Below are 23,466 nucleotides of genomic sequence, written 5' to 3'. Positions count from 1 at the left end.
AAGCACTAAAATAAATGAAATATTATGAAATATTTCGCTGGAGCATGTGAGGGGACCTTCGCCAGGACCAATGGACCAATGCCAGACTGGCTGCCGCCACGGCTCACGCCGTGGGTATGTGTCCCGGACGAACTATGACTCGCGAGTCAACCTATGAAAAGCGAGCCCATGTTTATGCGAAAATATTCCTATGATTTCCGAAATTTACGATTGCCAAGAACTACGAAAAGCGAGGGACCACTGTACGTCTTACGAGTCAGTGTTTCGGACATATATACGTATACTCAGTAATTCTAGCAGCTTCAAATCAAGCAGGAGAAAGCTGGTAGGCCCACAAGTGAGAGAAAGGGTCTGTGGTCAGTGTGCACTGTATAAAAAAATCCTGCAGTGCATAATGAGAGAAAAAAAAAACTGTTTTTGGATTAAAACTCCGACTTTGAGGTGTATTTTCCTATAGTATTTATGGTTGTATTCTCATTTTCTTGGTCTCATTTGATAGAATGGAAGACATATTACAGAAATAGAGATGAAGATTGAGACACTTATTCAGCATATGGGAATCTTTATTCAGGAAACGTTTCGCCACACAGTGGCTTCATCAGTCCAATACAAAGAGGAAGGCGAAAGGAGAGGAGGAGTATGAGGTAATCAGTCCCTCAACCTGGAGTTGATGTGTTCAGTCCATCAATCTTGATGGACTGAACACATCGACTCCAGGTTGAGGGACTGATTACCTCATACTCCTCCTCTCCTTTCGCCTTCCTCTTTGTATTGGACTGATGAAGCCACTGTGTGGCGAAACGTTTCCTGAATAAAGATTCCCATGTGCTGCATAAGTGTCTCAATCTTCAACTTGTCGGTTTTTCAAACCATTCATCAGAAATAGAGATGATTTTGATTAGTTTCACCGGTGCACTGATATTTTTTATACCATTTTTACAGTAATGCATTAGTCTGCATAACAGTAAATCTTCTATTTTTTGTGTGGATCAAATATCAAAATAGAAAGCAAGAGTAATATAAGAGAGGGCCTAGAGACGTGACTAATGAACAGAGGATATGTTATTTTAGTGCCAAGAATGTCTGCATTGTTTATTCTGGACCCTATTTTGAAATTGGCATCTTTTTAAATTTGTGTGAAATTGGCCAAATTGCCAATTTCTGACCACTATTGGGTAGTTGAAATTAGTAAATGGGGAGTTTCTTGTACTCAGTTAATAGAAAAAATGGAGTTACAAAGAAATAGGTATGAGTTTGGTCGACTGGAACAATGGAATTGGCCAAAAATAAGGCTCAGTCAGCGAAATCACCGATGCGTATATATCACCAAGATTGCTAACTTTGCGGGATTATTATTTCATAAGTTTTCGATCAAATTTCGTACTTTTGGTGTCATTACCATCGGGAAAAGATTCTCCATTTCATAAGAAGAAAGTTTTTTTTTTTTTTTTTTTTTTTTTTTTTTTTTTTCAAAAAAAATTTTGGACACCAGGAGACACTTCAGGATTTGGGGTTGCGACAGTCAAAGGGTTAATGACCTTTTGCAAGAACTTGTAAACTTTACCTGGTTCATGAGTGATGGCTTTGACATGCAGCTGTCAATTCATTTCCAGTAACAAAGGTATCTTTTATCTTTACAACTGGACACACAGTCAACAGATCATAGAGCTTTCAAACCAGAATCATCACTGTTGGTATCCACTGTCTGAATCTGGCAGGCTGACAAGTCATGCTTAAGTCATCTTAAAGGTGAATTAGAATTCTGGTATGCTTCCATAGGTTCACATAGGTGCATTCTTTGACTTCTTACTCTGGGATCCACAACGTGGAGAGAGAAGTGATGACAGTCAGTCTCCTTTTTCAAGAGTACATTACACACAGTTTTGGTCATACGAATGCCTCAGGATGATCTAGATCACTATCTTTCATCATAAAATTTATATAATGACCATAAATAATATTAAATTTTTGGTGCTTTTTATGTGGTCTATCCCTATGTTTTGAAAATATTGTTCAAAGCTGCCTGGCCACTGGGAGAGGTTGATCCAAGGATCTGGACCCATCTCCCTTCCTTTGATCTACCCAAGCACTGTATGAACTCTGAGTTTAGGTTTTTCCACGAATATGTTCGTGTACTTAGAGGTGAGAATGAGTAAGGATAGTTTTGACTTGATACAACTGGGCACCAAAGATGCTGACAGACAAGTGTCTGTCAGCTTTCAGAATGTAGTTATTTACACCTTATTAATGCTATATTTATGTATAGTAGAGCATTGTATGTATGTGTAGCATAGTGAGTATGTCAAAAATGGGAAGTTTATTATAATTGTTCATGCAAATGTTTTGATACAGTATAGGTAAGGTGATTACTACTATATGGTATATATATGTAGTAGTTAGAAAAATTATTAAATAATTGTAAAGAGTTTGAGGATATAAAATACAATTGAAAAGGAAATGAGTGGCAAAGTAGATAAGGACAAGCCAGGATATCAAATTTATGTATAAACTAATGTTAAAGTATGAATATTTATATAAATATTTTTTTCTAGGTATTTGGGGCATTATTACGTGGATGTACAAGTAGTCTAGCTCACCTCATCCTCTCACGAAACAGTTTTGGCAGTAAGAAGACACGAGAAATGCTGCCATCCTTCAAGCAATATTTTACCTCTACCTTGGCCCTAAAAACCCTCACACTTTCTCAGTGTAAACTTCCTGCTGATGCTCTCAAGTGAGTCCAGGTAGCAGTAAGGTACAGTAAGTTAACCTTACACTGCATTACCAAGTGAGTCCAGGTAGCAGAAAGGTACAGTAAGTTAACCTTACACAGCATTACCAAGTGAGTCCAGGTAGCAGTAAGGTACAGTAAGTTAACCTTACACAGCATTACCAAGTGAGTCCAGGTAGCAGTAAGGTACAGTAAGTTAACCTTACACTGCATTACCAAGTGAGTCCAGGTAGCAATAAGGTACAGTAAGTTAACCTTACACAGCATTACCAAGTGAGTTCAGGTAGCAGTAAGGTACAGTAAGTTAACCTTACACTGCTTTACCAAGTGAGTCCAGGTAGCACTAAGGGTACAGTAAGTTAACCTTACACTACACTATCTCCCACACATAAACACATTAATATCTTCCTCAGAACATGTTTATACATCAAGTGTTTGGAATTCTCACCCCCCCCTACACACACACACACACATTGTTCTACACCACTCTCATGCACTCCTCCAACTCCCACACCACTCTCATGCATTCCTCCACCTCCCACACCACTCTAATGCACTCCTCCACCTCCCACACCACCCCCACACACTGCTCCATCTCCCACACCACCCCCACACACTGCTCCATCTCCCACACCACCCCCACACTGCACTGCCTACACCACCCTGCATACTGCTCCATCCCTAAACTTTGCTCCTCCACTTGCACAATGCTCCACCACCCACACTGTGTGCTCCACCACCCACACTGTGTGCTCCATGACCCCCACTGTGCTCTACACCACCCCCACTGTGCTCTACACCACCCCCACTGTGCTCTACACCACCCACACTGCTCCACCACTCGGTGTGTGTCCCACCACTCTCACTATGTTCCAGCACCTAGTGTCATAACACTGATCACATAGTACACATGAACACCATCACTCAATTTTTTTTTATTTGTACTGTTGATGACCAGTGGGGTCACCCCTACACACATGCATTCATGCAGGTGCACACGAGTAACATTAGCATTTTCACTTTTACCCACTTTCAGTGCATATAGTGAAAAAAAAAAAAGGAACAACCCCCAACATGCTGGCAGTATCCCACTAAGGCAGGGTTACCCAGAAAAGAAGCACTTTCACCATCATTCACACATAATCACCATCTTTGCAGAGGTGCTCAAATAGGACATTTCATATGTCACTCCCAACAGCCAATATCCCAACCACCCTCTTTAAAGAGCAGGCATTGTACTTCACACCTCTAAGACTCGAGTCCGGCTTACCAGTTTCCCCGAATCCCTTCACAAAATATTACCCTTTTTACACTCGGTGACGGTTCATAGCACCAGTAATACCTATACTATCGTACCACATCAAACTTCTATTTTTAATAATTTTTTATCTTGTTTCAACAAAAAAAAAAAATTAGCTTATTAATACATTGAAAACAACATGCAGCAGATTTTCCCTGTTATATATTTGTCAGTTCCAAATTATTTTATTGTAAAGTTGATGAAGTCATACGTTTGGCAGTGAGCATCTTGAGGGACTGCAGCTCTGCAGCTCCTATAGATGAGCAGCCACTACTTACACTCCAGCAGCTTGTCAACTTTCAAACACCATTCATCTCCATTCACTCCTATCTAACACACTGTATATTTCTTTTTTCCTTTTTTTTTCAACAAGTTGGCCATCTCCCACCGAGGCAGGGTGATCCAAAAAAGAAAGAAAATCCCCAAAAAGAAAATGCTTTCATCATCATTCAACACTTTCACCACACTCACACATAATCACTGTTTTTGCAGAGGTGCTCAGAATACAACAGTTTAGAAGCATATACGTATAAAGATACACAACATATCCCTCTAAACTGCCAATATCCCAAACCCCTCCTTTAAAGTGCAGGCATTGTACTTCCCATTTCCAGGACTCAAGTCCGACTATATGAAAATAACCGGTTTCCCTGAATCCCTTCATTAAATATTACCCTGCTCACACTCCATCAGATCGTCAGGTCCCAAGTACCATTAGTCTCCATTCACTCCTATCTAACATGCTCACGCACGCTTGCTGTAAGTCCAAGCCCCTTGCCCACAAAACCTCCTTTACCCCCTCTCTCCAACCCTTTCGAGGACAACCCCTACCTCGCCTTCCTTCCCCTATAGATTTATATGCTTTCCATGTCATTCTACTTTGATCCATTCTCTCTAAATGACCAAGCCACCTCAGCAACCCCTCTTCTGCCCTCTGACTAATACTTTTATTAACTCCACACCTTTTCCTAATTTCCACACTCCGAATTTTCTGCATAATATTTACACCACACATTGCCCTTAGACAGGACATCTCCACTGCCTCCAACCGTCTCCTCGCTGCTGCATTTACCACCCAAGCTTCACACCCATATAAGAGTGTTGGTACTACTATACTTTCATACATTCCCTTCTTTGCCTCCATAGATAACGTTTTTTGACTCCACATATACCTCAATGCACCACTCACCTCTTTTCCCTCATCAATTCTATGATTAACCTTATCCTTCATAAATCCATCCGCCGACACGTCAACTCCCAAGTATCTGAAAACATTTACTTCTTCCATACTCCTCCTCCCCAATTTGATATCCAGTTTTTCATTATCTAAATCATTTGATACCCTCATCGCCTTACTCTTTTCTATGTTCACTTTCAACTTTCTACCTTTACACACATTACCAAACTCATCCACTAACCTTTGCAATTTTTCTTTAGAATCTCCCATAAGGACAGTATCATCAGCAAAAAGTAACTGTGTTAATTCTTATTTTGAATTTGATTCCCCATAATTTAATCCCACCCCTCTCCCGAACACCCTAGCATTTACTTCTTTTACAACCCCATCTATAAATACAGTGGACCCCCGCTTAACGATCACCTCCAAATGCGAACAATTATGTAAGTGTATTTATGTAAGTGCGTTTGTACGTGTATGTTTGGGGGTCTGAAATGGACTAATCTACTTCACAATATTCCTTATGGGAAAAAATTCGGTCAGTACTGGCACCTGAACATACTACTGGAATGAAAAAAGTTCGTTAACCGGGGGTCCACTGTATATTAAACAACCATGGTGACATTACACATCCCTGTCTAAGACCTACTTTTACCGGGAAGTAGTCTCCTCTCTTCTACACACCCTAACCTCATAAAAACTCTTTACAGCATTTAGTAACTTACCACCTATTCCATATACTTGCAACATCTGCCACATTGCTCCCCTATCCACTCTATCATATGCCTTTTCTAAATCCATAAATGCAATAAAAACTTCTCTACCTTTATCTAAATACTGTTCACATATATGCTTCAATGTAAACACTTGATCTACACATCCCCTACCCACTCTGAAACCTCCTTGCTCATCCGCAATCCTACATTCTGTCTTGCCTCTAATTCTTTCAATTATAACCCTACCATACACTTTTCCTGGTATACTCAGTAAACTTATTCCTCTATAATTTTTACAATCTCTCTTATCCCCTTTCCCTTTATATAAAGGGACTATACATGCTCTCTGCCAATCCCTAGGTACCTTCCCCTCTTTCATACATTTATTAAACAAAAGTACCAACCACTCCAACACTATATCCGCCCCCTGCTTTTAACATTTCTGTCATGATCCCATCAGTTCCAGCTGCTTTACCCCCTTTCATTCTACGTAATGCCTCGCATACCTCCCCCACACTTACATTCTGCTCTTCTTCACTCCTAAAAGATGGTATACCTCCCTGACCAGTGCATGAAATTACCACCTCCCTTTCTTCCTCAACATTTAAAAGTTCCTCAAAATATTCTCGCCATCTACCTAATACCTCCCTCTCCCCATCTGCTAACTCCCCTACTCTGTTTTTAACTGACAAATCCATACTTTCCCTAGGCTTTCTTAACTTGTTTAACTCCAAAATTTTTTCTTATTTTCATTAAAATTTCTTGACAGTGCCTCTCCCACTCTTTCATCTGCTCTCCTTTTGCACTCTCTTCACCTTTCTTTTACTGTCCATATACTCTGCTTTTCTTATAACACTTCTGCTTTGTAAAAACCTCTCATAAGCTAACTTTTTCTCTTTTATCACACCCTTTACTTCATCATTCCACCAATCACTCCTCTTTCCACCTGCCCCCACCCTCCTATAACCACAAACTTCTGCCCCACATTCTAATACTGCATTTTTAAAACTATTCCAACCCTCTTCAACCCCCCCACTACTCATCTTTGCACTAGCCCACCTTTCTGCCAACAGTCGCTTATATCTCCCCCGAACTTCCTCCTCCCTTAGTTTATACAATTTCACCTCCCTCTTACTTGTTGTTGCCACCTTCCTCTTTTCCCATCTACCTCTTACTCTAACTGTAGCTACAACTAAATAATGATCCGATATATCAGTTGCCCCTCTATAAACATGTACATCCTGGAGCCTACCCATCAACCTTTTATCCACCAATACATAATCTAACAAACTGCTTTCATTATGTGCTACATCATACCTTGTATATTTATTTATCCTCTTCTTCATAAAATATGTATTACTTATTACCAAATCTCTTTCTACACATAGCTCAATTAGAGGCTCCCCATTTACATTTACCCATGGCACCCCAAATTTACCTACTACTCCCTCCATAACATTTTTACCCACTTTAGCATTGAAATCCCCAACCAACATTACTCTCACACTTGATTCAAAACTCCCCACGCATTCACTCAACATTTCCCAAAATCTCTCTCTCTCTCCTCTACACTTCTTTCTCTTCCAGGTCCATACACGCTTGCTATAACCAACTTTTCACATCCAATCTTTATTTTGCTCCACATAATCCTTGAATTAACCTTTTCAGGGTCCGTCCCGTAGATCTACGGCTTTACGTTCAGGGTCCAAACTGTAGTTCTACGTCATGAGCTCAGCTCACTCTGATACTGTGAGTGGTACATTTAGGCCTAGATATGAGAGAATACATCTACGTGGTATGTGTGCACCGCATAAAACAGATCCTGCAGCACACTGTGTATAATGAGAGAAAAAAACTGAAATCATGATTTTTCGATTAAAACACCGACTTTGCAGTGTTTTTTCGTATGTTTTTTATAGCTGTATTTGCGATTTCTTGGTCTCATTTGATAGAATGGAAGACATACTACAGAAATAGAGATGATTTTGATTGGTTTTAGCACTGGAAATGGCTTGAAACTGAGCTCAAAGTAGCGGAAATGTTAAATTTTTGCCGATATTCAAGAGTAAACAAACGACCTCACACATCTAATACACGTCAGCTGGTGGATCTAATATACATTCACAAATATGGTGATGATATTTATACAATTATTACAGTATTGCATAACAGTAAATCTTCTATTTTTTGGTGTGAATAAAAATTCATTATGTGAATAAAAAATCAAAATGGAATTTATTTGTAAAGCCTCAAAATGTAACTAATGAACAGAGGAAATGTTAGTTTAGTTCCAGGAATACCTACATTGTTTATTCTGGAGCCTATTTTGAAATTGGAATATTTTGAACTTTGTGTTAAATTGGCCAAATTAACAATTTCCGATCACTTTATTTTGTAGTTGAAACAGTTGACTTGGCGATTTCTTGTGCTCAATCGATAGAATAGAAGTAATACTAGTGAAATAGCTAAGAATTTGGTTGATTGGAATAATGTAATTGGCCTAAAATGTGAGTCAAAGTCGGCAAAATTGCCGATTCGTAAATATCGCTAACACATCAAAATTCGCGAGAGCATAATTTCGTCAATTTTCCACCAAATTTCATACTTTTTGTTTTATTACCTTCACAAAAAGATTCTCTACGATTTCATAAGAAAAAATAACAAATTTTTGGGGGGAAAATTCTTGGACACTGGGGCACCACTTCAGATTTGGGCCTTGGACCCTGAAAGGGTTAATACATTTATAGTCCCTCTTTTCCTGCCATAGCTTATCCTTCAACATTATTGCTACTCCTTCTTTTGCTCTAACTCTACTTGAAACCCCTGACCTAATCCCATTTATTCCTCTCCATTGAAACTCTCCCACCCCCTTCAGCTTTGTTTCACTTAAAGCCAGGATATCCAGTTTCTTCTCATTCATAACATCCACAATCATCTCTTTCTTATCATTTGCACAACATCCACGCACATTCAGACTTCCCACTTTGACAATTTTCTTCTTCTTATTCTTTTTAGTAATCTTTACAGGAAAAGGGGTTACTAGCCCATTGTTCCCGGCATTTTAGTTGACTTTTACAACACGCATGGCTTACGGAGGAAAGATTCTTATTCCACTTCCCCATGGATATAAAAGGAAAAGTAATAAGACCAAGAACTATTAAGAGAAAATCAAAGAAAACTCAGATGAGTGTGTATAAATAAACGTGTACATGTATGTGTAGTGTGACCTAAGTGTAAGTAGAAGTAGCAAGACATACCTGTAATCTTGCATATTTATGAGACAGACAAAAGACACCAGCAATCCTTCCATCATGTAAAACAATTACAGGCTTTTGTTTTACATTCCCTTGGCAGGATGGTAGTACCTCCCTGGATGGTTATTATTATTATTATTATTATTATTATTATTATTATTATTATTATTATTATTATTATTATTATTATTATTATTATTATTATTATTATTATTATTATTATTATTATTATTATTATTATTATTATTATTATTAACACTGGCCAATTCCCACCAAGGCAGGGTGGCCCGAAAAAGAAAAACTTTCACCATCATTCACTCCATCACTGTCTTGCCAGAAGGGTGCTTTACACTACAGTTTTTAAAACTGCAACATTAACACCCCTCCTTCAGAGTGCAGGCACTGTACTTCCCATCTCCAGGACTCAAGTCCGGCCTGCCGGTTTCCCTGAATCTCTTCATAAATGTTGCTTTGCTCACACTCCAACAGCACGTCAAATATTAAAAACCATTTGTCTCCATTCACTCCTATCAAACATGCTCACGCATGCCTGCTGGAAGTCCAAGCCCCTCGCACACACATCCTCCTTTACCCCCCTCCCTCCAACCTCTCCTAGGCTGACCCGTACCCCGCCTTCCTTCCACTACAGACTGATATACTCTCGAAGTCATTCTGTTTTGCTCCATTCTCTCTACATGTCCGAACCACCTCAACAACCCTTCCTCAGCCCTCTGGACAACAGTTTTGGTAATCCCGCACCGCCTCCTAACTTCCAAACTACGAATTCTCTGCATTATATTCACACCACACATTGCCCTCAGACATGACATCTCCACTGCCTCCAGCCTTCTCCTCGCTGCAATTAAAATAAGGGTAAGATAGGAGAAGTGGACAATAGTAAGTGCTTCTGTAAATGCGAGAGGAGTATACAAGAGCAGAGAGATTTTAGGTGTTAAGTGAGTGTTTAGGCAGTTTTGAACTAGGTGAGAAAATGTTTTGGGAGACCTGAAAGATAGTGGGAGAGACTTGTAGAGTGTAATAAGTAAGTTTCGAATGCCAGGGGTAATTGATGATTAGGAGGGGCATTTAATTGAGCTATGTATGTTAAGAAAGCCTAGGGAACGTATGGATTTGTCGGTTAAAAACAGAGTAGAGGAGTTAGTAGATTGGCAGAGGGAGGTATTAGGTAGATGGTGAGAATATTTTGAACTTTTAAATGTTGAGGAAGAAAGGGAGGCGGTAATTTCATGCACTGGTCAGGGAGGTATACCATCTTTTATGAGTGAAGAAGAGCAGAATGTAAGTGTGGGGGAGGTATGTTAGGCATTATGTAGAATGAAAGGGGGTAAAGCAGCTGGAACTGATGGGATCATGACAGAAATGTTAAAAGCAGGGGGGGATATAGTGTTGGAGTGGTTGGTACTTTCATTTAATAAATGTATGAGAGGGGAAGGTACCTAGGGATTGGAGGAGAGCATGTATAGTCCCTTTATATAAAGAGAAGGGGGACAAATGAGATTGTAAAAATTATAGGGGAATAAGTTTACCGAGTATACCAGGAAAAGTGTACGGTAAGGTTATAATTGAAAGAATTAGAGGTAAGACAGAATGTAGGATGGCGGATGAGCAAGGAGGTTTCAGAGTGGGTAGGGGATGTGTAGATCAAGTTTTTACATTGAAGCATATATGTGAACAGTATTTAGATAAAGGTAGGGAAGTTTTTATTGCATTTATGGATTTAGAGAAGGCATATGATAGAGTGGATAGGGGAGCAGTGTGGGAGATGTTGCAAGTATATGGAATAGGTGGTAAGTTACTAAATGCTGTAAAGAGTTTTTATGAGGATAGTGAGGCTCAGGTTAGGGTGTGTAGAAGAGAGAGAGAGACTACTTCCCAGTAAAAGTAAGTCTTAGTCAGGGATGTGTAATGTCACCATGATTGTTTAATATATTTATAGATGGGGTTGTAAAAGAAGTAAATGCTAGGGTGTTCAGGAGAGGGGTGGGATTAAATTATGGGGAATCAAATACAAAATGGGAATTGACACAGTTACTTTTTGCTGATGATACTGCACTTATGGGAGATTCTAAAGAAAAATTGCAAAGGTTAGTGGATGAGTTTTGGGAGTGTGTGTAAAGGTAGAAAGTTGAAAGTGAACATAGAAAAGAGTAAGGTGATGAGGGTATCAAATGAATTAGATAAAGAAAAATTTGATATCAAATTGGGGAGGAGGAGTATGGAAGAAAATGTTTTCAGATACTTTGGAGTTGACGTGTCGGCGGATGGATTTATGAAGGATGAGGTTAATCATAGAATTGATGAGGGAAAAAAGGTGAGTGGTGCATTGAGGTATATGTGGAGTCAAAAAACATTATCTATGGAGGCAAAGAAGGGAATGTATGAAAGTATAGTAGTACCAACACACTTATATGGGTGTGAAGCTTGGGTTGTGAATGCAGCAGCGAGGAGGCGGTTGGAGGCAGTGGAAATGTCCTGTCTAAGGGCAATGTGTGGTGTAAATATTATGCAGAAAATTCGGAGTGTGTAAATTAGGAGAAGGTGTGGAGTTAATAAAAGTATTAGTCAGAGAGCAGAAGAGGGGTTGTTGAGGTGGTTTGGTCATTTAGAGAGAATGGATCAAAGTAGAATGACATGGAGAGCATATAAATCTGTAGGAGAAGGAAGGCGGGGTAGGGGTTGTCCTCGAAAAGGTTGGATGGAAGGGGTAAGGGAGGTTTTGTGGGCGAGGGGCTTGGACTTCCAGCAGGCATGCATGAGCGTGTTAGATAGGAGTGAATGGAGACGAATGGTATTTGGGACCTGACGATCTGTTAGTGAGAGCAGGGTAATATTTAGTGAAGGGATTCAGGGAAACTGGTTATTTTTATATAGCCGGACTTGTATCCTGTAAATGGGAAGTACAGTGCCTGCACTTTTAAGGAGGGGTTTGGGATATTAGCAGTTTGGAGGGATATGTTTTTTATCTTTATACATATATGCTTCTAAACTGTTGTGTTCTGAGCACCTCTGCAAAAACAGTGATTGTGTGAGTGAGGTGAAAGTGTTGAATGATGAAAGTATTTTCTTTTGGGGGATTTTCTTTCTTTTTGGGTCACCCTGCCTCGGTGGGAGACGGCCGACTTGTTGAAAAAAAAAAATGTACAGAAAAAGGTTTGGCAATCAATAATACGTATATATTTTAAGAAAAAATAAAGAGGATAAATAAGTATGAGATATAAAGGGAGTGACGATTGCAGTTTGTTGGACTATGTATTAGTAGATAATATCTTAATGGGTAGATAAATAACTAAAAGGCACAATACTGTGACTGGAACAATACACAAATAACCCGCACTTACAACGATGTTTTGGTCCAACTTGGACTATTTACGAAGTCACACTAACAGAAAGGAGAGAAGGGAGTGTGTATAGGCCAGCAGACAGAGATGGGATGAGAGAGGTAGTAGAGGAAGATGAGAAGTAGCCGTAGAGGTAGTAGTAGTGGAGTCAGTCAAACTGTAAGAAAGAGGAGCACTGTAAGGGAGCAGGGTCCCACAAATGGTAGGAACAAAAACACAGAGGGGGGGGAAATAATAATGGACCAAATACCCAAGGAAGAAGAAAAAAAAAGGGGGGGGGAAGGAGGAGGGAGAATCAGGTTAAGTCATGGGTGTTTTGAAGTTTTGAGCATTTTACAATGTAATGGGAGAAGAAGGCATCTACAGAAACAAAGCCAGGACTAAGATTCACACAAGGAAAGTTGTGTGTGTGAGGGAGGATTCAACTAGATGGCGACTGTGAAAGTTAGAAGTAGGGTAGAGAGTTTTAGCAGAAGACAAGTCAGTAGGATGACTGTGATCTCAGACATGACAGAAAAGAGCATTGTTGGTGTCAGCAAGCCTAACACTACGTTTGTGCTCCCTGAGTCTGTCAGAAAGACAACAGCCAGTTAAGAAGCATCTTTCCATCATACATTGCCCAAGTTTCAATAAGATAGTCCAACAAACAAATGAGATCCAACTCCATAGATCAAGAGCAAGAGCCCCTCACCAGCATCAAGGAACCTCCCTTGAGGCCCGCTCACTTATGGAAACTTTGCTCACGTATGGAAGCAAAAAATCAACAGTGTGACTGCTTGTATTTGGAAAAACTTGCATTTGGATGTGCTCACAAGTGGAGGTTCCACTGTATTCTATAAACAGTTGTGTCAGTGTTTGTTAATGCTTCTGGGTATCTTACAACAAGAGATTCTAATTCTGTATGTATGACCTAACTATGTACAAATGTGTGTATTCTCAAAAAAGTTGTGTAGATTTAACTACGATGTGCATGTCCCCCCTCCCTTCCTCAAGGGTGGTGCCTTAATGCCATTGACTCCTGATCCATTGAAGTGGACCTGTCATTTCCTTCCAGGGATTGAATCTGATTGCTTCCAATTCCCTATTTGCTGTATGATTCCTTGTAGGTCTAGTGCTTTGCCTGATGATAGTAAATTTAAATGTATGAAACCTGTCATAAGGAATAACTATAAGCTTCTTTTCCCTACAGGAATGTGCTACTAGGGTTAGCATGTAACGAGAACATCTCAGAAGTTGATCTAGACCTAAGTAGTAACCAGTTAAGTGCAACAGGAGCACAAATATTGGAGTCCTGTATCCATGGGGTCCGATGTTTGTCAGCATTAGACATCTCTGATAATGGTAATACTGAGTTTCCTTCAGATTTTATTAAAAGGAATTATTGGTTAATAAAAATATTTAGTACTTTTTAGTATGAGAATGTATAATATTTGTACAGTAATTGTGTAATTTGTGTATTTTTTAAAATCTTTCGATAAGGTAAATAACCAAGTGTATTCTTCAACAGGATTAGAGACTCAGCTTGGTCCTGTAGTAGCAGCAATTAGTAAAAACAAAAGTATTAAAAAATTAAATATTGGTCGCAACCTTAATAATATTAAGAGCAAGCACGTCTACCATGTAATGGAGTCTGTTGTACAAATGATTCAGGTGAGTCTTTATCCTTCATATTGGCTTTCATATAGATGCCTATTTAAAATTCTGCACATTTATGATTTTTTTTTTCTCTTCAACAAGTTGGCCATCTCCCACCTAGGCAGGGTGACCCAAAAGGAAAGAAAATCCCCAAAACGAAAGTATTTTCATCATCATTCAACATTTTCACCTGACTCATACATAATCACTGTTTTTACAGAGGTGCCCAGATACAACAGTTTAGATACAATATAAAAAGTGACCTGAAATAATATAATAAACTCCCTATAGAATATAATGTCAGGGCCCAATGATATATATACTGTCCTATTACACATCCCTCCAAACTGGCAATATCCCAAACCCCTCCTTTAAAGTGCAGTCATTGTACTTCCCATTTCCAGGACTCAAGTCCGGCTATATAAAAATAACCGGTTTCCCTGAATCCTTTCACTAAATATTACCCTGCTCACACTCCAACAGCTCGTCAGGTGCCAAAAACCATTTGTCTCCATTCACTCCTATCTAACACGCTCATGCATGATTGCTGGAAGTCCAAGCCCCTTGCCCACAAAAACCTCCTTTACCCCCTCCCACCAACCTTTTCGAGGACGAACCCCCTCCCGCCTTCCTTTCCCTACAGATTTATACACTCTTCAGTTCATTCTACTTGGAGCCATTCTCTCTAAATGACCAGACCACTTCGCCAACCCTTCGTCAGTCCTCTGACCAATACTTTTATTAACTCCACACCTCCTAATTTCCACACTTCAAATTCTTGGCATAATATTTATACCACACATTGCCCTTAGACAGGACATCTCCACTGCCTCCAATTGCCTCCTCACTGCAGCATTTATAACTCAAGCTTCACACCCATATAAGTTTGTTGATACCACTGTACTTTCATACATTCTCTTCTTTGCCTCCATAGATAACGTTTTTTGTCTCCACATATGCCTCCACGCAGCACTCGCGTTTTTTTCCTCATCAATTCTATGGTTAACCTCATAATAATAATAATAATAATAATAATGATAATAATAATAAGTTCATTTCTTTGTAAAGGTTGCTTTTTTTTTTTTTTTTTTTTTTTTTTTTTTAATACACTGGCCGATTCCCACCAAGGCAGGGTGGCCTGAAAAAAGAAAAACTTTCACAATCATTCACTCCATCACTGTCTTGCCAGAAGGGTGGTTTACGCTACAGTTTTTAAACTGCAACATTAACACCCCTCCTTCAAAGTGCAGGCACTGTACTTCCCATCTCCAGGACTCAAGTCCGGCCTGCCAGTTTCCCTGAATCCCTTCATAAATGTTATTTTGCTCACACTCCAACAGCACGTCAAGTATTAAAAACCATTTGTAACGTATCAATCTTTCCCTACCCCCAATCTTTTTTTCCTTCCAACCTTACTCCCTGTATTCACTTTTAATTTTTTTCTTTTTCTTTCCTACCCAAATTTAAACCCCAACTTTTTCCCCTTCTCTTCAGAATCTCCCAAAAGCACAGTGTCATCAACAAGGCAACTGTGGCATCCTTTGTGTGATTCTTTATCTTTTTAAATCCAGCCTCTTGCCCAAAACCCCCCATTTACTTTTTTTACAACCCCCTCTATAAATATATTAAACAACCACAGTGACATCCACATCCCCTTTTCCCAAGGCCCCACTTTTTCTGGGGAAAAAATCTCCCTCTTTCCTACATACTCTAACGGCCTCCTGGCCTCGTAAAAAAATCTTCCTTTTTTTTTTAGTAACCTACCTCCCCTTCCCCTACACCTGCCCTCTCCCCCATTGCCCCCCCATTCCCCCCTGTCATCGCCTTTTCCCAAAAACCCCCTAAACAAAAACCTCTTTTGCCTTATCTAAATACTGTTCATTTTGTTTCCTTATACACCTGGGCACACCCCTCTACCTTTCCTAAAGCCTCCTTGTTCATCTGCTATCCCCATTCTCCGTCTTCCCTTTAAATTTTTTTTCCCAAAAATAACTTTTCCTAACCAGACTTATCCTATATAATTTTTTCACTCTTTTGTCCCCTTTTTTTTATACAAAAGGAAAATTTTAAATTCTCTGCCAATCCCTAGGGAAAACACCCCTTCCATCATTTATTAAATAATTTCGCTACTCCAAAAACTATAAAACCCCCCTACTTTAACATTTTTTATCTTTTCCCCTCAATCCCCGCCCGTTCCCCCTTTTAAAAATTTTCCTCTTTTCCTCCTGAAACCCCCCCCACTCACCACTGGCTCCCTTTCCCCCTCCCTACAAGGGTGGGTTTTCCTCCTTTCCTTGCCCGAAATCCACCAAAATTTTAAAATCCCAACATTTAACTATTCCTCCCAAAATTCCCTTTTGGGGCTTTAATACCTCCTAACTCTCCCTTTAATAACTCTCTTCTCTTTTTTTTTTAATTAAAAACCCTTTTTCTTAAACTTTCTTAACTTTTAATTTTCCCCCCAAATCTTTTCTTATTTTCAAAAAAATTTGTTGATCACATCTCACCCACTTTCTCATTTGCTCTCTTTTTACATTGCTTCACCACTCTCTTAACCTCTCTCTTTTTCTCCATATATTCTTCCCTCCTTGCATCACTTCTACTTTGTAAAAACTTCTCATATGCCCTTACTACTCTCTTTACATCATCATTCCACCAATCACTCCTCTTCCCTCCCACACCCACTTTCCTGTAACCACAAACTTCTGCTGAACACTTTAACACTACATTTTTAAACCTACCCCATACCTCTTTGACCCCATTGCCTATGCTCTCATTAGCCCATCTATCCTCCAGTAGCTGTTTATATCTTACCCTAACTGCCTCCTCTTTTAGTTTATAAACCTTCACCTCTCTCTTCCCTGAGGCTTCTATTCTCCTTGTATCCCATCTACCTTTTACTCTCAGTGTAGCTACAACTAAGAAGTGATCTGATATATCTGTGGCCCCTCTATAAACATGTACATCCTGAAGTCTACTCAACAGTCTTTTATCTACCAATACATAATCCAACAAACTACTGTCATTTTGCCCTACATCATATCGTGTATACTTATTTATCCTCTTTTTCTTAAAATATGTATTACCTGTAACTAAACCCCTTTCTATACAAAGTTCAATCAAAGGGCTCCTATTATCATTTACACCTGGCACCCCAAACTTACCTACCACACCCTCTCTAAAAGTTTCTCCTACTTCAGCATTCAGGTCCCCTACCACAATTACTCTCTCACTTGGTTCAACAGTTCCTATACATTCACTTAACATCTCCCAAAATCTCTCTCTCTCCTCTACATTCCTCTCTTCTCCAGTTGCATACTCGCTTATTATGACCCACTTTTCGCATCCAACCTTTACATTAATCTACATAATCCTTGAATTTACGCATTCATATTCTCTTTTATCCTTCCATAACTGATCCTTCAACATTACTGCTACCCCTTCCTTAGCTCTAACTCTCTCAGATACTCCAGATTTAATCCCATTTGTTTCCCCCCACCGAAACTCCCCTACCCCCTTCAGCTTTGTTTCGCTTAGAGCCAGGACATCCAACTTCTTTTCATTCATAACATCAGCAATCATCTGTTTCTTGTCATCTGCACTACATCCATGCACATTCAAGCATCCCAGTTTTATAAAGTTTTTCTTCTTCTCTTTTTTAGTAAATGTCTACAGGAGAAGGGGTTACTAGCCCATTGCTCTCGGCATTTTAGTCGCCTCATACGACACGCATGGCTTACGGAAGAAAGATTCTTTTCCACTTCCCCATGGACAATAGAAGAAATAAAGAAGAACAAGAGCTATTTAGAAAAAGGAGAAAAACTTAGATGTCTGTATATATATATGCATGTGCGTGTCTGTGAAGTGTGACCAAAGTGTAAGTAGGAGTAGCAACATATCCCTGTTATCTAGCGTGTTTATGAGACAGAAAAAGACACCAGCAATCCTATCATCATGCAAAACAGTTACAGGTTTCTGTTTCACGGTCATCTGGCAGGACGGTAGTACTTCCCTGGGTGGTTGCTGTCTACCAACCTAGTACCTTCAATCTTATTTAGTAACAAGGAGTTCTTTCCCAGCTGTGGAAATCTGCCATTGTTCTCCCTTTCCACAAACAGGGTACTACAAGACGTGATGCCTCCCACTATCATCCCATTGCTCTTACCAGTGCACCAGTGCACTTTGCAAGGTGATGGAACATCTGGTAAATCAACGTTTAACGTGGTATTTAGAGACACAACCATCTCTCCACTAATCAATATGGCTTTTGCAATTGCCATTCTACCATTGACCCCTTAGTACGCTTGGATACATATGTTCGTAATGCCTTTGCAAATAACCACTCAATTATTGCCATATTTTTTGACCTTGAGAAGGCATATGACACAACTTGGAGGTATAATATTTTGGCCCAAGCCCATTCCTTAAGCCTGCGAGACAGTCTACCATCCGTCCTTAAGAACTTCTTAATTCTTTGACTGTTTCAGGCCCCTCTCTGAAACTGTCATTCTATGTCACCAAATATTCGAAAAAAAAAAAATTATTTTTTCTTGTGAAAATGTTAGGAATATTTTTCTGAGTGTTTTAAGCCTAAAAAAAAATTTGCCATCAGTACTTACCGAGATATAGAGCCACAAAGTTTGCAGAAAGTGACGTGCGTACGGCAACAGTGGCGACTGCCGCCCACCCGGTATTCTTTTATTTACTCTAATTCAAAGGTTTCTTGCATTTTTCAATATTTTTCTGTTCCAGGTAACTTATGTGGCCTGTGAGACCAATGTAAGGTGCATTGTTCAAATATACACTCATTATTTACAACACAATAACAGAACAAACTTTATCACTATTAGTTTGTGTATACACTTTGTTTACACAAACAAACAATACAAAACAATGTTTATTACTATTGTTCCATAATATATATACATATGTACAGTCACTGAACACGTTCCTAGAACTGCTGCAGCTTGTGGAACTCTTTGAAACATGGGTATATGCAGAGGGGCACTTGACACTCCTCACACATAAAACGAGTGTCTCTGCATGTGTGTGGGCATTTTGTGGTATGCATACATACATAACACCTCTTCTGAGCATTTTTCTTGGCAGTAGTAGGAGGCAGTTGCATGGGGTAGTGATCACCAGGCCTGAAACGAGATGACGTGTGTTGGTAATTTCGTGGGCGCTGGTCTATTGCAGGTGTTGCTCCTTGGTACTTTGCAATTATTTGTCTGATTACTGACAAGCAAAATTCACCATATTTTGGTGTTTCGTTGGTCTTCAACTTGTATATGTTATAAGCATTCAGCATAGAGATATCAACAAGATGGAAAAAAAGTTTTATATACCACTTATAACTCTTGCATACACAGTTTGCAAACCCAATCTGCATGTCACATTTGTCCACTAAGCGCATATTGAGTTTGTAGTCCATGACAGCTGCAGGCTTTAGAATGGGTTCATTGGTCTCTGTTGTGCCTGCCACTGTACCATTTCGTTTCGGTGAACTGATGTCAATAATGTGACATTACGTTTGTCATGCCACCGAAATGCCATGATGTCATTGGCAGCAAAGGCTTGCACCTCACCACTGCGAGTGCCAGCGTCGAACCTTGGCATATGTTTACGATTACGACTCACTGTGCCACACACGTCTGTCAAGTTCACTCGCAAGAAATCACTGAGTAAGGGGCTTGTGTACCAGTTATCAGTAAATAACATATGCCCCTTACCAAGATATGGTTCCATCATTGGTTTAGAAAGACACGTAAGGAAACACTAGGTTTATACCGGTTCCATCATTGTTTGAACCACATCACCAGAGATACCCAATAACTTCATGGTATCTCTCAAAGTATTACTGCCAGTGTACACAATGATATCCAAAACTAGACCACTTCTGCAATCACACAGTACAAATAACTTTATACCAAAGCGTTTCCTCTTGCTTGGTATATATTGCTTGAATGAGAGTCTTCCTTTGAATAAAATCAAGGACTCATCAATAACAAGCTTCCTGAAGGGATAAAAATACATGCAGCACTTTTGTTTCAGGTACATAAACACATTTCTTATCTTATATAACCTGTCGCTTCTGTCAGGCCTGGTTTTGTCTGAAAAGTGTAACATACGTAACAGTATCAGGAAACGATTGACACCTATAATGTCACTAAAACCTGGAGTTGAAATCAGGCGTTCTGTTGCCCAGTATGTGGTGACAGTGTGCTTATACACATGTGGCATAAGCATTATTGTGGCAAAAAACAGGTACATCTCTGCCACAGTTGTCTCCTTCCACTTGTGTAGCCGTGATTTTAGTGAGAGAATTGTATTTGCCATAGTGTAATCACAGTATGTGTTTGTTTCCCCGACAATGATGTCCATCAGGGGTTCATCGAAGAATAACTCAAAGCAATCCAGTTCACTGGCATTGTTCCCAAGTGGACATGATGGCTTTATTCCACTTTGTGTTTCATCAAAGTCATGGGGACTGGGAACAAACTCGTCACCGTCCTGCCAATCTCAGATGCGGTCTGCTGGTGGGGTCTAGATATTGTACCGTGGTTGTGCAGGTTGTGGGAGTGTGGGGTTGGGTGAGGCTGGTTGTTGTGCAGAGTTGGCAGCATGGGTAGTAGCGTGGCCCGCTGCTGGTGCCACATGGGCCGTGCCACCCTCACTATCACCACCACTGCCTGCTCCCTCACTCGCATCATTCATACCCATCGTTACAATATCGTCATCTTCACTATCAGGTCGTGGTGTAGGGCCATGGGATGTGCTCCCAGAGTTTCTCCTTCCCCTTGGAACAACATATGAAACACTACCAGACCGCATGCTACATCGTACATACTGCCGCTTCACTGGGGAATATTCACCCTCACTGTCACTAGAACTGTTTTCAGTGACCTTGAAATCACTGTCACTATCACATTCACTGCTATCATCTGGGTGTTGTACACGACCAAATAGTTTCCTCTTTCGTCCTGGTACAGGCGAACGTGAACGTGAACAAGCCGGCCCAGCACCAGAGGTGGAAGGTTGTGGGTCATCTGGGTTTTCATCACTAATTACGTTATCCTGGGCACTTTTTCCGGTAACACTCACTTCAAAACCCTGGAATTCACTGTCACTGACATTTTCATCGCTGTTAGAGCTATCACTTGGGAACAAAAGACCTCCAATCCGCTGAGGAGTGAGGAACTTCTTACCGAGAGGCATGGTGAAAATGGACTAACAAGATGGCGTTCCCACAATGCACCGCTGGGTCCCAGATTTTTTTCACAGGGTGCACACCGACCACTGAGTCCCTTTCTCTCTCATGTAGGGCTACCAGGCCTTTCCCGCTTGATTTGAAGCCGCTAGAATTTGTGCATATAAATACGTCAGAAACATTGGCTCCTAAGACTTATTTATACGTTGTAAACAGTCAAAGGGTTAACTAACAAACATTTCTGTGTTTGGGTTAATAATAATATGCTTTCCCCAGACTTTGTCCAAGCTGAAGGTGTTCCCCAGGGATGTGTTCTGAGCACAACACTTTTTCTTCTTGCTATAAATGATTTGGCCTCTTCCATCCAATATTTGATCATCACTATGTTGATGACTTCGCTATAGCTTATGTAGGCGCTGACTGCCACCTCATTGCAGTTTCTCTCCAGCATGTGGTCAACCGTTTTTCCAATTGGGCCACCACGCATAGGTTTAAATTTTCCAGTACTAAAACTCGCCAAATTACTTTTTACTAGATGTTCTGTCATCTCTGATCATCCATTGTACCTCTATGGCTCACGTATCCCAGAACATGATACGGTCAGGTTTCTAGGCCTTCTGTTTGACTGTAGGTTATCCTGGAAACCTCACATTACCTCTCTGAAGGCAACTTGTCACAGCTGGCTGAACCTTCTTAAAACCCTCTCTCATCTTACATGGGGAGCTGATCATGGAACTCTCTTTCGCCTACATTCAGCTCTAATTTTATCAAAACTCGAATATGGTGACCATATCTATTCGGTGGTCTCTCCTGCTACTCTCTCTAGCCTTAATCCCATCCATCACCAGGGATTACATTTATGCCTTGGTGCTTTTTCCTCTTCACCTGTTGAGAGTATGCAGAAGCAAATATTCTATCCTTGTCCGATCACCGTGATGCTCATTGCCTTTGCTATTATGTTTGCTCTCATGATCTCTGCAATCCTTCCATACATAGAATAGTCACTGATGTTAGTAGACATTCTTTATTTGTTCATCGCCCCTCTTCGCCTACATTCGCTCGTCTTCCTTTCAATTACCACCTTTCTATGTTCATGTAGCATCTCACTTTTCCCTACCCCCCTTTGGGAAGTTCCAACTGTTCGTGTCTGTTCTTTCTCACTGCCATGCGCGAAAGCCCAACTGCCTATGGTAGCTTCCCGCTCTCTTTTTCTTGACCACTTCCGCTCTTTCTCATTCCATCGCAGTGTACACAGATGGGTCCAAGTCTTCTGACAGCGTCGGATTCGCAGCAGTGTTTCCGGACAGTGTCATGCGAGGGCATTTACTATCCTTGGCTAGCATTTTTACCACTGAATTGTATGCCATTCTTGCAACACTTACCTGTATTGAATCTATGCCTGTGTCACCATTTGTGGTTGTTTCAGACTCCCTTAGTGTTTTACAGGCTACAAAAATTCGATACACCTCGCCCCATAGTTCTCCATATCCAACTTTGGTTACGTCGTATCTCTACCAAGCACAAAGATATTGTTTTTTGTTGAGTCCCAGGTCATGTTGACGTACAGGGCAATGAACAGGCAGACACTGCTGCATGGTCACCAGTACATGACCTCCCAGTTTCATATAGAGGTGTTTCATTCATGGAGTATTTTGCTGTAATTGCTACCCACCTTCGCATCCGTTGGCAACAACGTTGGTCTAATCTGCTCTATAACAAAACTCATTCTATTAAACCGAGTGTAAGTTACTGACTGTCTTCTTGTCATCAGTGTTGAGGTTGGGAGACTATTCTCTCCCGTCTTTGCATCGGTCACACTCGTCTTATTCATGGGTATCTCATGGAGAGGTGCCCTGTTCCTCTCTGATAATTGTCAAGTTCCAGTATCTGTTAGCCACATTCTGTTGGCCTGCCCACTCTGTCAACGAGCACACAGAATTTACCTCCGTTGTCGTCGTCTCTGCTGCTCTTTCTTTACCTTCCGTTCTTGCTGGTGGACCCTCCTTTAATCTGAACTCTCTCATTGACTTTTTGACAGCAACTGGTTTACTCCACAAACTCTGATGACGATACCTTTAGCACTC

The 23,466-nt window shown here is 40.3% G+C and overlaps 1 protein-coding gene across 6 annotated transcripts in view; it reads left to right on the top strand.

Annotated features, from left to right (window-relative positions):
* LRR (Leucine-rich repeat) overlaps positions 1-23,466 on the top strand; it is a 705,864-nt gene that overhangs the window by 552,383 nt on the left and 130,015 nt on the right. For all 6 annotated transcript variants that reach the window (XM_070084670.1, XM_070084668.1, XM_070084669.1 and 3 more), the window contains 3 exons: positions 2,553-2,734; positions 13,727-13,878; positions 14,045-14,187. In XM_070084670.1, coding sequence (XP_069940771.1) covers positions 2,553-2,734; positions 13,727-13,878; positions 14,045-14,187 — 477 coding nt within the window. The remainder of the gene's footprint in view (positions 1-2,552; positions 2,735-13,726; positions 13,879-14,044; positions 14,188-23,466) is intronic.

Source organism: Cherax quadricarinatus, chromosome 13 (genome assembly GCF_038502225.1).
Source record: "Cherax quadricarinatus isolate ZL_2023a chromosome 13, ASM3850222v1, whole genome shotgun sequence".
Lineage (NCBI taxonomy): Eukaryota > Metazoa > Arthropoda > Malacostraca > Decapoda > Parastacidae > Cherax > Cherax quadricarinatus.
The sequence above is the reverse complement of the archived record's forward strand: the minus strand, read 5'-3'. Positions and strand labels throughout refer to the sequence as shown.